The sequence below is a fragment of the Vombatus ursinus genome, unplaced genomic scaffold (genome assembly GCF_900497805.2).
Source record: "Vombatus ursinus unplaced genomic scaffold, bare-nosed wombat genome assembly UNPS02014768.1, whole genome shotgun sequence".
Lineage (NCBI taxonomy): Eukaryota > Metazoa > Chordata > Mammalia > Diprotodontia > Vombatidae > Vombatus > Vombatus ursinus.
This window is the reverse complement of record NW_020954546.1, coordinates 24,650,748-24,664,653: the sequence shown is the minus strand read 5'-3', so window position 1 is coordinate 24,664,653 and position 13,906 is coordinate 24,650,748. Positions and strand designations below refer to the sequence as shown.

Here is a 13,906-nt window from a genome sequence, read left to right as displayed (position 1 = left end):
CTCCAAGGGAAACCAAGTGGTTCAGTGGAGAGATAGCCTATCTGGGCTTTGCTTCTTCCTATCTGGGTGACCAGAAGTAAGTCACATTACTCTTCTGGGCTTGGGTTTCCTCATCTGGGATGGCCTCACAGACCTCTAAGGCTGTAGCTGATCCTGCTCCAAATGCGAAGTGTCCACCACTGCATTCGACTCATAGAATGTTAGAATGGAGGAGAACTGAGAGATTAGGAAGTCCGATGCCTTCATTTTATAGATGAGGAAATTGAGGCGTTGAGAAGGAAGTACCTCGCCCAAGACCACAAGGCTAATTTGTGACACAGCGGGGAGAAATAATTACAGCTCACCTTTCAATAACATCTTAAGAGAGGACTTCTGCCACAGCCATCTGGTCTGGTACCTTGAAAAGTTTTCCATTTCTGAGGCTTACAACCTGTATGACCTCAGGCAACCAATCAATCAATCAATAGATCAAACAATAGCATTTATTTATAAATAGCCTGCCAGGTGCTTAGGATACAAGGCCAAAAATGAAACCAGTCCCTGCCCTCAGAAAACTTAAGTTAATTTTACTAGATGGCCTTTTAGGTCCAGATCTATAATTCCAGGATGTAAAAATTGCAACTATTATTGCCTTCCATTCTACAGATGAGGAAACTGAGGTTGAAAAAAGTCAGAGACTCTCCCATGGTCACACAGCTTAGAAGTATTTAAACCTAGGTATCCTGATGTCAGTTCCAATACGCTTGATGCTGTGGAAAGCTGTGGAGTCAGAGGATGTGGGTTCAAATCCTGTCAATGTCACTCACTACTTGGTGACCTTGGGCGAGCCACTTTGAAATCCCTGGTCCTCAGTTTCCTCATCCAGGGGACTGGATTGAATGGTCCTTTCAGCTTTATGCTTTTTCCACTATACAGGTTGGGGAACTTTCTCAGGTGAAAATTCATCACTTGTCATTTTATGGGGTTTAATGGTAGCTCAGGAAAGGGAAAGCTCTTTGGAAAAAACCGTCTCTGGAGGAAGTAGAAAGAGAAAATAGGCAGTGGTCACACCCTCCCAGCACCTGTTAGATTTGCCATTTATCCGGGTGGGCGCATCTTCCAGGATAAAAAGACCCTTCCTTAGACCCTGAGACAGGGACTTTGCCAATGTCTCTGGAACTCTCTTAGAACAGCTGCACCCTGCAGTGCCAACTCGGCCAGCCATATCACACCTGCCACTTAACCAAACATCATTCCGAGGCCAGTTAAAAATAGGGAGCTCCTGGGGAAGGCAGGCAGGTGAACTGAGAGAAATGACATCTTCTTAATGAGGCTGAGACCACTGGACAGATGGGCACACAGACAAACTTAAGTGAATTAGCCTGGGAAGACACTGAAGGGCTGTATAAATGTTATTAAAAAAAAAAAACAAACTTCAAGGATATAGAGGGGGAATAGAGGACAAGGAGAAAATGGAAGGAAAAGTGGTGGAATTATCTCCCCTTCCCATAAGGAAATAATTTTCTCAAAAGGTGGGGGTACTCAAGCATGGAAAGGGCTAAAATCCATCAGGTAGTGAGTTTCCCATCATCAGAGGTCTTCAAGCCAAGGATGCTCCTCTACTTCTGGAAGTGGGATGGATTGTAGAATGGATTTTGTTCAGGTATGGACAGGACTTTGGGCCCTTGAGGACCCTTTCAACTCTGAGAATTCGGGGAATCTGTGTAGGAGGCTCCCCATCACTGGAAGTAGATAGGCTGGATATCTGCAAGTCAGGAGATGATTTAGAGGGGATTTCTGCACAGAGGAGGTGACCCCTGGAAGGTGACCAAGGTCCCTCCCAGCTTTGGAAAAGGGGACAGAAACTGGGGGGAAGGGACTAATTTAAGAAGGCACAGAAAAGGTGAGGATTTACAGAAGGCTCCAGAGAGTGGGGGAGGAAGAAGAGAAGGAAGACGGAGGGAGGAAAAGCAAAGAAGGGGAAAGGGGGATGAGGAGTAGAAAGTGGTGGAGGATGGAGGGAAAGGAGGGAGAAGGAGAATGGAGGAAAAGGAAAGAGGAGGAGGAGGAAGGAGGTGGAGGAGAAAGAAATGAGGAGGGGGGATGGAGGAGGAGGAGGATGGAGGAAAAGAAGTGCAGAAGAGGAGGAAGTAGGAGGTGATGAGGGAGAGGAAGAATGAGGGAGGAAAGAGGGTGGAAAGGAGCAGGAGGAAAAGGGGGAGGGGTCCGAAGAGGAGGAACGAGGGAGAAGGAAGAGGAATGAGGAGGAAGGAGGAGGAGGGAGGAGGAAGAGGAGGAAGGAGGAGAAAAGAAATGAGGGGGAATGGAGGAAAAGAAAGGAAGAGGAGGGGGAGGAAGAAGAGGAGATGAGATGAAGGAGGAAGAGGAAAGAGGTAGTAAATGAGGAGGAAGAGGAATGAGGGAGAAGGGAGAGGAGGGAGGAGGAGGCAGGCACAGACCAGGCTGGGCGGCCCGGGGGCACGTGGCAGCCGGGATCCCGGACCCTCCCGGGGATGCTGCGGTGACCTCGCAGGGAGCCGAGTCCGGCGCTCGGAGGGACTCGGGCGACTTTAAGAGGAGCCCCGCCCCCTGCGTGACGCCCGGGCCCGCCGACTCCGGAATTGGCCGCGGCCCGGTGGGCGGGCCGGGCTGGTGGGTGCGGAGGAGATCGGGCGGGCCGGGCCGGAGGGAGGGAGGCCGGACATCGGCTGGGCTGCTACCGCTGCCCCTGCTGCCGCTGCGGCCGCTGAAAATGTGGAGCCGCGGGCGGCGGCCCCTCCTCGCCCAGCCCGGGGCGCCCCGGCTGCTGCTGCCCCTGCCGCCGCTGCTGCTGCTGCTGCTGCTGCTGCCGTGCCCGACGCGCCTGGCGCACATCAAGAAGGCGGGGGCCACGGCCGCAGCCACGGCCCCGGCCCCCTGGGCCCCCGCGGAGCCCGCCGCGCCGCCGCAGCCCGAGCCCGCGCCGGGGCCGGGGCCCGACAGCGCCGGCCCCTTCGGGCGCTACTACCATGAGGCGGAGCTGGGCGCGGAGCTGGCGGCGGCCGCGCGGCCCGGCCTGGGCCGCCTCTACAGCCTGGGCCGCTCGCTGGAGGGCCGGCCGCTGTGGGTGCTGCGCCTGACGGCGGGCCTCGGGGGCCAGGACCCCGGCCGGGACCCCGCGTCCGTCGGGCCGGACCCGGGGCCGCGCGTCCCGGGGCGGCCGCAGGTGAAGCTCGTGGGCAACATGCACGGCGACGAGACGGTGTCGCGGCAGGTGCTGGTGTACCTGGCGCGGGAGCTGGCGGCGGGCTACGCGCGCGGGGACCCGCGCCTCGTGCGGCTGCTCAACACCACCGACGTGCACCTGCTGCCCAGCCTCAACCCCGACGGCTTCGAGCGCGCGCTGGAGGGCCGCTGCGACTCCGCGCCCGCCGACGCCCGCGCCGGCCGCTACAACAGCCGCGGCCACGACCTCAACCGCAGCTTCCCCGACCAGTTCGGCACCGGCGAGCCCCCGGCGCTGGATGAGGTGCCCGAGGTGCGCGCCGTCATCGAGTGGCTGCGGAGCAACGAGTGAGGACGCGGGGCCGGGGCGCGGGGGGCGGGGAGGGGAGTGGGCGGGGGGGCGGCTGGCGGCCCCCCTCGGTACGAGGAGGAGCAGGACCGGCCTGCCCCTGGAGCCCCGGCCGGCTTCTGCGTAGATGAGGCAGCCCAAGCCCACCGGCTGATTGCTGTGGGGCTGGGGTGGGGGTGGGTGCCCTGCTGAGGGAGGGGGCTGCATGTATAAGGTTGTGGGAGGGAGTGTGTGAGGATGTATGGGGGAGGCGGGCAGGAATGTTGGGGATGTGCGCCTTTGGGGTGTCCTGGTGGGGAGAGGCTGCTTTGGAGAAGGATGTGTATGTCCACACACACACGCACACACGCACATACACATATACATGTATACATACATATATATGGTTGTGGGAGGGAGGGTGTGATATGTAGGGGGGCAGGAGTGTTGGGGATGTGCAGGGGAAGGTGCCTTTGGGGTGTCCTAGTGGGGAGAGACAACTTTCGAGGTTATGTTCGTGTTTGTGTGTACACAAATATATACATATACACATACATATATAAGTTTGTGGGAGGGAGAGTGTGATATTTGGGGGGGCAGGAGTGTTGGGATGTGCACGGGAAGGTGCCTTTGCTCTGGGTGTCCTGGTCGGGGGAAAACCATACTGGGAGCCGTGTGCCACACCACGTTGGAAAGATGTGGGAAGGCACATTTGGGGTGGAGATGAGGTACCTCCTCTGTCGTTGGGCATCTATCACCATGCTTCGTTTCTGCCTTTTCAAACCCAAGTGGCATGGACCCAAGGAAGAAGGCTGCCTGGTGTGGTAGAAAGACATCTCAAGGGACACACGACTAAAAAGTCAGGTTCTAGACTGGCCACTGCAGTGTGACATGGATCCAGTTCCCTTTCCGTTTCTGGGCTCTCTCTTGATTTCTCTGTAAAATGAGAGACTAGATCAAATGTTCCTTTCAGATCTAAACTCCTGTGATTCCTCATTCCCCATTTACTCTCCTGTCCTCTTTCTGAGGAATCCTTTTCTGACCCAGCTGAGCCTGGTTCTTTAGCCAGCTGGGTTATGGGTACAGAAACATGGCACCGTTCATGGAACCTATACATGTAGCTGGTAGGTTCTGAAATTTCTAAAGGGTCCTGGTTCTAGCTGAGATAAGTAGTTTCTTCCTTAATAAAGAGAAAACAACCACACTTAGCACAGTGCCTGCCACGAGGTAGGCCCTTAATAAATGTTTATTGATTGATTGATAAGATCATAGATACCTGGAAGAAACTTTAGAGGCCATTTGGGCCTCCTTTTACAGATGAGGAAACTGAAGCCTGGAGAGGTGAAGCTGGCTAATGAAATGGATAAAGTGAAGTCAGGAAGACTGGAGTTCAAATCCAGCCTCAGACACTTACATAGCTGTGTGACCCTGGGCAAGTCACTTCTGTTTGCTTCAATTTCCTCAACTGCAAAATGAGGATAATAATAAGCCCTTAGCTTCAGAGTTGTGAGAAACAAATTAGAGGATCATTGTAAATCACTTAGCACAGTGCTTATATACCTTGGTGCCCTTAACTTCTCTCAACTCCAGATTCAGTGCCCACTCCTACCCAAGATACTTTTGCCTTTGTGATGGGTTGTTTACCCATTATGCTTAGAGAGACTTTTCCTGCATAACTGCCTTTTGCCCAGGATTTTGGGTGTGGGCTCCAGACCTCTTCATAGTAAATACGACCTTTGTATACATTATTACAGGCTTTACTAAGGATAAGCCTTATCTAATTGCTAGGAGTGATAAAACTAATAGAGTTGTAGCACTTAAAAAAAAAGAAGTAATTGATTTCCCCTTTCTCTTTTTTTTTTCCTATTATAAGCAACCCAGAAATAACAGCATTTCTCTTAGTACAAATTTATCTTGAGGTCACCCTGCAGTCTTCATCTTGGACCTAGAACCCTGATCTAGGACTGGTGATCCTCCCTGATCAGGTGGTACTTGAACTACCCTGAAGGGAGAGAAGAATTATGTGACATGTTGGTCAGCAGAGGGGACAACGTAGGCCCCAGAAATGACATGCCAAAGGTCACCTGGTTGCAGAATTAGCACTTGATTCTGCTGAGGCAGCTTTGTAGGCCCAGCCCTTTTTTCCACTAGATGTTTGTGTTGTTTCAGTGACAAGCAGAAAGCTAGGATTTTGCCTTCAGTATGGGAAGGAAGTGGGATTCATAGGGGGAAAAAGTCCTATGGGATCAGCAGGCTGTCTTACTGTTTGCTTGGCTGGTGAATTTTATGGTACAAATGCCAGTTTCACCTAATTAGGCTTATTTCTGGGAAAACAGTAGCCAAGTTTATTTAAATGGGGCTATGCTTCATTCTATCTTCCTTGTGTATACATTAATAATATGCTTTGAAATTAAAAAATATATTAAATCAACTTTGAAAATAATGTGGATAAATCAGATTTTCTGAATTATTTATTCCCATTGACCTGTGGTTTATCCTTCTGTGGAGAATAGCAGAATTAAAGGTTGGGCCTAAGAAGTATTCCAGAGGCCATGCTGTCTAATCCTCTCATTTGACAGATAAGGAAACTGAGTCCCATCGGAGTGAAATGATTTGTTTAAAGATACGTTGGTCATACATAAGTGACAGAGACAGGATATGAACCATTAGTCTCCAGATTTAGCACACTTTCCATTGGACTGCAATGAATATAACAGAAAGCTGGTTGAAATGAATTATTTGTGACAAGTACAGAGTACAGTGCACCATGTGCTATATAACATAGTTGGCCTGAAACTGTGATAATTAACATTTTTTAAAAAATTACTTTTTAGTTCTTTTGTTTTTATATCACCTTCATTTCTTTTATTTCCCTTACCCAGAGAACCATGCTTTGTATCAAAGAATAAAAAAGAAAAATAAAAGGAAAAACAGTAATCTAACCACGGCTGGACAGTATGTTCAGTATTCCATATCCATGATCCCTTACCTTTGCAAAGAATGAAGGGAGATATATTTTCTCATCTCTTCTTTGGAGTCAGTTTTATTGACTAATTTAAAAATTAACTAAATTATAATTTAGTGTTCTGTTTATAATGTGTTGTTTCCAGTTTAATTGTGAGATCTTAGAGAACCGCAAATGTCTCAATCTTTCTATTCGTATTTTCACTTATGGGCATATATTGAGTGCCTAATAAGGGCCTTTTCTTTTATTTACTTTTTACATCACTTGCGTTGTTATAGTCAGGTAATTCACACTGCTGTCATCCTCAAAAAACAAGTATTTATTAATCAGTCAATAAACATTTGCTAGTAAGTGTCTACTGCGTGCCAGGCTATGTGCTAAGTGTGGGGATCAAAAGAAAGATAAAAACATGGTCCCTGCCATGTTTCTAAAATGCTTTCTTTAAAGTTTGCAAGGCACTTTGCTCAGGCCATTCCTGGGAGGAGTAGGTACTGTAAATATCATCGTCCTCTCTTTATGGATAAGGATATTGAAAATATAGAAAGGCTAGGTGACTTAACCTTGCGTCACGGAGCTATTAAGCTCTGTGTTTGGATAGTTGAGCAAAAACAGATGTCCGCGTTGGCCGGGTACCAAAAAAAAAATGTGTCTTATTCCACACCTTGGGTCCCTTGCTTCTCTGTCAGGAGGTCAGCAAGCTTTGGCAGCAGGCCCTGAGATCATGTTGGGTCACAGCATTGATCAGAATTCTTAAGGCTTTCAGATTCGTTTGCCTTTACAATGTTGTTGTCATTGTATGTATTGTTCTTCTGGTTCTGCTTAGCTCAGTCAGCATCAGTTCATACCAGCCTTCACAGGTTTCTCAGAATCCATCTCCTCACATTCAGGTGCCATAATTTCTTCAACCTGGTCTCTGTAATTATAATGGCCAACTTGTCCCTGAAAGACAGATGAGTAGTAAGGGAAGGGGAGAGGAGGGCCCATTGGTTGAAATATTGCTGATAGCATCAGATTTCGCTAATTTGTTGCTTTGCTGAACTGCTATTATTTTCCTCTTTTTTTTATTCTTTGTAGCAAGGAGTAGTTTTGGTTGGAGGGGAAGGATATATTCAGAAATGAAGGGGATGTTAAAAACCAAAGATTGCAATAAAAAGTCAGCATTTTTCAAAAGATCTGAATTCTTCTAGTTTGAGACTATCCCCGTGGGACCTCATATATTATGTGTGCCCTGAAATGATCACAGATCATTCCTTTCCGTCAGTTCCCTGTTATTTGTGGTGATGAAGAAGAAAATGTGCTAGATTTGGATGTGGCTTCAATTTTTTTTGGGGGGGGGGGTGAGGCAGTTGGGGTTAAGTGACTTGCCCAGAGTCACACAGCTAGTGAGTGTTACGTGTCTGAGGCCGGATTTGAACTTGGGTCCTCCTGACTCCAGGGCCGTTGCTCTATCCATTTCACCACCTAGCCGCCCCTGTGGGTTCAAATTCTGGCAATTTTACTTGTTACCTACCTGTGCCACTTTGGGAAAGTCAGTTAACACCCTGTGCCTCAGTTTCCCCCTTTGTAAAATAAGGGGGGGTAGGACTCATATGACCTCCAAGGTCCCTTCTAGTTTTGAAGCTGAAATCCCAGTAATATAAATGACCTTGGTCAAGTCACAGCTTCCTGCACTTCAATTTCCTCGTGTGGGAAATGAGAAGGAGGTTGAACCAGATGACTTCTATAGTCCCAGCTACAGACCTGTGTGCCTCTGACCCCGAGTCACTTTATTTAGACCATGGCCAATCCACCCCAAGTCAGCTGCTTCCATCTCTCTTAGCTGCTGCTCTGAAGTGGGTGAAAAGCACAGCTCTGATACTCTGAAGGCATTTTCTTTTTTTTTAGGTGTACAAACAAAAAAAGTAAGTTGAAAACCCTGGTAGAGAGAACACTGGAAGGTCTAACTTAGGTTGTTTCTGGCCAACCCTGGAGGAGTTAAAACCTGGTGGTGGGGTTGAGCAGTCAGAGAGGACCAAACACCATGTTGGAGGCATCTCCAGGGGGAGCCACTGACTTTGTATTAATTTAGAGGATACTCCGGCTTTCTCAATAGACCAGAAGCTCCATGGTGTCTGGAGCTGTTTTTATAACCCTTGGACCTTTATATACCTAGCATCCTTGCTAGATACTCTACTAGTACCTAAAACTACATGCCAAATACTATCCTAGACACTAGGTACTAAGTATTTAGGTACAGTACTTTAATAAATACTCACTGATTGATCTTACTACTGCTATTACTGCTACTGCTACTATTATTAATATTGCCACCTAGGTAACATTTATATATGCCACCTATGTCTTGTTAGGTGGTACACTGGAGAGAGCACTAGGCCTGGAGTCAGGGAGACTCATCTTCCTGAGTTTAAATTCAGCCTTAGATGCTTACTAACTGTGTGACCCTGGGCAAGTCACACCATGTTTACCTCAGTTTCCTCCTGTAAAATGAGCTGGAGAAGGAAATGGCAAACCACTCCAGTCTCTTTGCCAAGAAAACCCCAAATGGGGTCACGAAGAGTCAGATATGGCTGAAAAATGACTAAACAACAACTCCCATGTTCCAGTAACTAGGCTAAGCACTTTACAAATATCACATGAGATGCAACAACCTTGGGAGGTAGGTGCTGTTATCCCCATTTTAGAAGTGAGAAAGATGAGGCAGACATACTTGCCCAGGGTCACCTGCCTGGTGAGTGTAGTTGCATTTGAGCTTGGGTCCAGGGCTCCAGCAGTTGCCATGAACTCTTTAATTTATACCACTTTCTTGCCTGACTCTAGTCGGCGTGATGTACTGGGGCCCAGTTGTTTCATCTGTAAAATGAGGGGGTTGGGCTAGATGTTCTTTCTCTAAGGACCTTGGAATCTTTTCTTTCCCTTGCCTCCCTAAGCCAGTCATTCTTAGAATATTCCGTGAAACAGAACCATGATAGACTTAATTATTTTAAATCGAATTTTCTTCTGTGTCCCCGGTGAGAGAGACAATGTGACATGCATGGAGTCCGTATCATTACTGATAATTGGAGAAAGGCGGAACTCAGAAAATGTGTTTTATCAGAGAGGCTAGGGAAATGTTACATAGTGTGTTTGTAACATTGAAAGGCCTGTGATGAGGGAAACAGTGGAAGGTGAACCATCAGGCTTTTGTTTTTGGCCTTTGGGGTTGCTGCATTTGTGAATGGGATGATTTTGCTTAAGTTCCTCAGTAAAGCAGAAATACCGAAGTTATAGGCAGCCAACTTATCTCCCACTGCTTTTTGTGGATGCCACCGGAAATAACCTCTTTTATCTAGGGAGCCAATCAGAAAAATAGGGCTTGAAAAGAGAGCAGCTCTGAGAGGGAGGGACCCTGTAAAAGTGAAAAAGCCTTTGATGTCCACCATTGTCCTTCTTTGCAAGTGGGGCTTCCAGTGGGGCTCTGATTTTTGTTGTAAGCCTTCTCAACTCTGGCTTCCTTTTTGGAAATGCGAGATCGCCCTATGTGTGTTTACACCATAGTGGGGGATTGAGTCAGAATACATCCTGTTTTTAAATGTTTCCTTTTGCACAAGCCTGCTTTAATAATGGCCCTCGAGGTCATTAAAATTCAAAATTTCCCTTGGCCAGTCCTTTCTCTGAATTGATAGGGTCCAGAATTGAAGGAGTGCAAAGTGGAATTCTTCCTCATATAAAATGCCCTCTGTAACCGTAGTTTATTGTGGCTACTTTTCCATTTAAACATGAGGCTGCTCAGTCTGTCTCCCTCATTGGTTCATGCTTAGAGGTGCTCCTGGGTTGCCATTTTCATTTCATTCATTCATTTATTTATTTCTTAGTTTGTTTATGTATGTTTATTTGAGGGAAGGTTTTGTTGAAGTCTTTTTGTTTTTATACCAGTCATTTCTGGGTATATTCCTCGGTGTCATGGAACTTTCCCTAAAGAACCCTTAAGACCAGCTGAATAAGTGACTCCATTTAACAGTATAAAAAAGGGTTTCCTACCTCTGGAATGAAAGCAGGGTGGAGGGCTGTCCTCCTTTCTTTAACGCCAGCATTATCTCTCATGGTTCCTCAGGGTTATTGCTTGTTCCTGCGTTCTTGTTGGTCAGTCCAGCAAAGTGCAAGCTCCAGTCACTTCTACCAAGATGAATAGGCAAAAGTTTGGAATGCATATCTGTCATCCATGGACCAGCCTTGCAAAGGTTAGAGAGGCAGTATGTCACAAACAAAGAGCACACTGACTGCCTCTTGGAGTCATGGGACTCTAATAGCATCATTACCCTAGCTTTAGAGCTGGAAGAGATCATCAAGGTCAGTCCCCTCATGTTACAGATGAGGAAACGGGCCCTAAGGGGTTAAGTGACTGGCTCGAAGTCATTCAGGTCCCCAGCCTCCAAATCCAGAACTCTTTCTGCTGTGCTATGCTTCCTCCTAGATCAGGGGATCTTTCCTCCTCTACTTACTTAACTCTGAGTCTCTTATCTTCATGGTACCTCAGTTTCCTCACCTAAAATGAGGAGGTTGGATTAAATGACTTCTCAGGTTCCTTCCAGATCTGTGATCTCATGACACAGGGTTGGCTGTCAGGCAATTTTTTTTTTCTCCCAGACTCATCAGAACTCTGTCCTGCGGCACAGAGAGGGGTTGAACTCTGCCTCTGAGCAGGTGGGGTGGGGCAGATTCATATCGACTACGTCACAGCTCCATGAAGCATGGAAGCAGGCCTTTGGGTGGTTTTCCATTGTCTCTCTGTCATAGTAACTGCTAATGCTTCCTCCGTTTTCTGACTTTCTCTGGTTCTGGGCAGCTCATAAATGGTTCATGTATTTCAGATAGGGGTGTGTGCTTTCAGAGTGTTTAAGATACTGATCTTGAAAGCCAAGTTACAAAAGGTGCTATGGAATTTTTAAACATTTATCTTTTTTGTTATCATTGTTGCATTTCTGTGCATGAATGATGGTATCTTTTGTTTGTTTGTTTTTGTTTCCAAGCTTTGTGCTTTCGGGAAACCTACATGGTGGCTCTGTGGTGGCCAGCTACCCTTTTGATGATTCTCCTCAGCATAAGACCAGTGGGATCTATAGCAGGACTGATGACGATGAAGTCTTCAAGTACTTGGCCAGAGCCTATGCCTCAAAACACCCGATCATGAAAACTGGTGACCCCCGATGTCCTTCGGACGAAGATGAGACTTTCAAAGATGGGATCACCAATGGAGCCCATTGGTATGATGTGGAAGGTAGGACATCTCGCCCCTCCGCCCTGTGTTTTGGTGGCTTTTGGGGGGAGGCGGGAGGAAGGAGGTTCAAGACCTGTGATCCCTTGTCTCTGAGAGTTGTCCAGTGGTCTATCTCCCCTCCTCAAATGCTGAGAAGCCTTGAAACATTATGTTACTGCCTTCAAGTAAAAATGGCTGATGGCTTCCTGAGCAGGCTTAAAGACACCAAGGTCATCATACTGAAGTATTACTTTTTCTAATCCCTTTCTCTCCTGGATTTATCTGTGGTGCAATCCCTGAAGTTTTTACTTACGTTTTCACTTGGTTAAGTTAATAATGTTCTGCCTTTCAAGGCCTGTTCTGTTGTTTTATCCCACCTCTTTCTCCAGCCTTAACTTTCACACTTGGCTGGTGGTGTGTCTCCACCCATTTAGGCTGCCTTCCTTGAGAACAGTAGGATAATGTCTTGTATTTCCCCGTAACGCCAGGCCCCAAAGACAGCGCCTTGGACTGAGGGGCCGTTTCACATTAAAGAGAATAGATTAACATCTGGAAAAGACTTTAGAAGACAGTATTGAAAGTAACATACAGAATTTGTTTTAAAAAAAAAAACCCAACAGTTTTTTAAGGGCAAGGGGCATGAAATGGAGATTCACAGTTTCATAGAAAATCATCTTTTTATGTTGTACTATGTATATGAGAATGTGCTTTTTGTGTGTGTTTAACTTACAAGTAAAAAATAAAATTATTTTAAAAAATATTTGTAAATTAACCTCTTGCACGTAGCAGTCAGAGATGATTTTTGACCCTTTATCCTTATGATGAAATCGTAGACCTTTTCTCATTGTGGAAGCAAACTAGACTTTTAAAATAATATTTTTATGGCACCTTCAAGTTATTATTTTGTTTTATCCTCACAATAACCCTGGGAAGTAGGGTTGTTATTATCCCTATTTTGCAGATGAGGAAACTGAGGCAAACAGGTTAAGTGGCTTACCCAGGGTTACACAGCTAGTCTGTGTTGGAGGATGGATTCAAACTCAGGTTGTTTAGACTTCAGTTCACTTCACTTCCTAGCTATCTTTTTTTTAAAACAAAATAGAATTTTTAAAAATTCTCTTTTTAGCCCTGGGCTCATGTTTTACAAAAACATAAGACTTGTCCGGAGAGAGGGGCTATAAGATGTTGTTAGTTACTTAATTCAGATGAGAATTGATTTAGCAATTTCACAGTATTGGAATGAAAACGTTTTTAAAAGTTACAAAAGCTTTGGAGGTAGTTTCCAGTTGGGCAACTTGCAATATATGATTATTTGGGCTTTTATAAGGTTGCAAAGATGCTTTTAAGTTGAAAGATGTAGTTTGATTAAGACCTTGGTCAAATCACAGATGTCTGGGCCTTGATTTCCTCATCTGTAAAATAGGGGCAACCCCCCCTAGTTAGACTGGATGACCTGAGGTCCCTTCCAGTTTTAGATCTATGATCCTAACAGTTAAATGATTATTTATTTTTTCCTTTTGTAAAAAAAAAATATTGTTGACCTTTTAAAAAATTGCTTTTGGTTGATTAACTTACTTGTTCATTAGCTACCTGCTGAAGAAGTAAGAAAATGTTTGGACATGTTTCTGTTTTCCTTCCTGATTGTCCCTGTCTCCACATTTGTGTTGAGTCATTTTTCTGGCTTATCATCGGTTTAGCCACTTCAGCAAACCTTGACCTGATTTCCCTAGTGGTAGAAGACAGAATGGTTTTTTCCTGGGCAAGTTAGTTCATTATGTTTATCTTCTGTGGGGCCCAGTCTGAGCTGGAGCTGGTGACACTGATTGGATTTAAACCAGGATATCCTGGAGCTGCCCGGATGGCCACGCTGATGTGGTTCAGATACGTGGCCTGCTTTGTCCCGGTCTGATTCCTATCACGATTCAGTGCTGGTGAAATTACTGCTGAGAAGTGAACCATCAGCTCCACGAAGCTAGCTCTCGATTTGCAGGCACTGATCAGTCAGGGTCTTTGAGAGGCAGAAAAGGGCAGGTTTGCTAAAACCCAAGACCACCTGTTACTCAAGGTTATGTTTGGATTTTACCGGGTTGGTGTTTCCCTTAAATGGAGCTGTAGCAGCAGTAGTGGTCATGAGGATGATGTATTGGGGAGTGTGTGTGTGTGTGTGTGTGTGTGTGTGTGTGTGTGTGTGTGTGTG

The 13,906-nt window shown here is 46.4% G+C and overlaps 1 protein-coding gene across 1 annotated transcript in view; it reads left to right on the top strand.

Annotated features, from left to right (window-relative positions):
• The first annotated feature begins 2,731 nt into the window (after window positions 1-2,731).
• The window catches only part of CPD (carboxypeptidase D), a 66,819-nt gene continuing 55,644 nt past the window's right edge, over window positions 2,732-13,906 (top strand). The window contains exons 1-2 of the mRNA XM_027861772.1: window positions 2,732-3,531; window positions 11,483-11,730. Coding sequence (XP_027717573.1) covers window positions 2,732-3,531; window positions 11,483-11,730 — 1,048 coding nt within the window. The remainder of the gene's footprint in view (window positions 3,532-11,482; window positions 11,731-13,906) is intronic.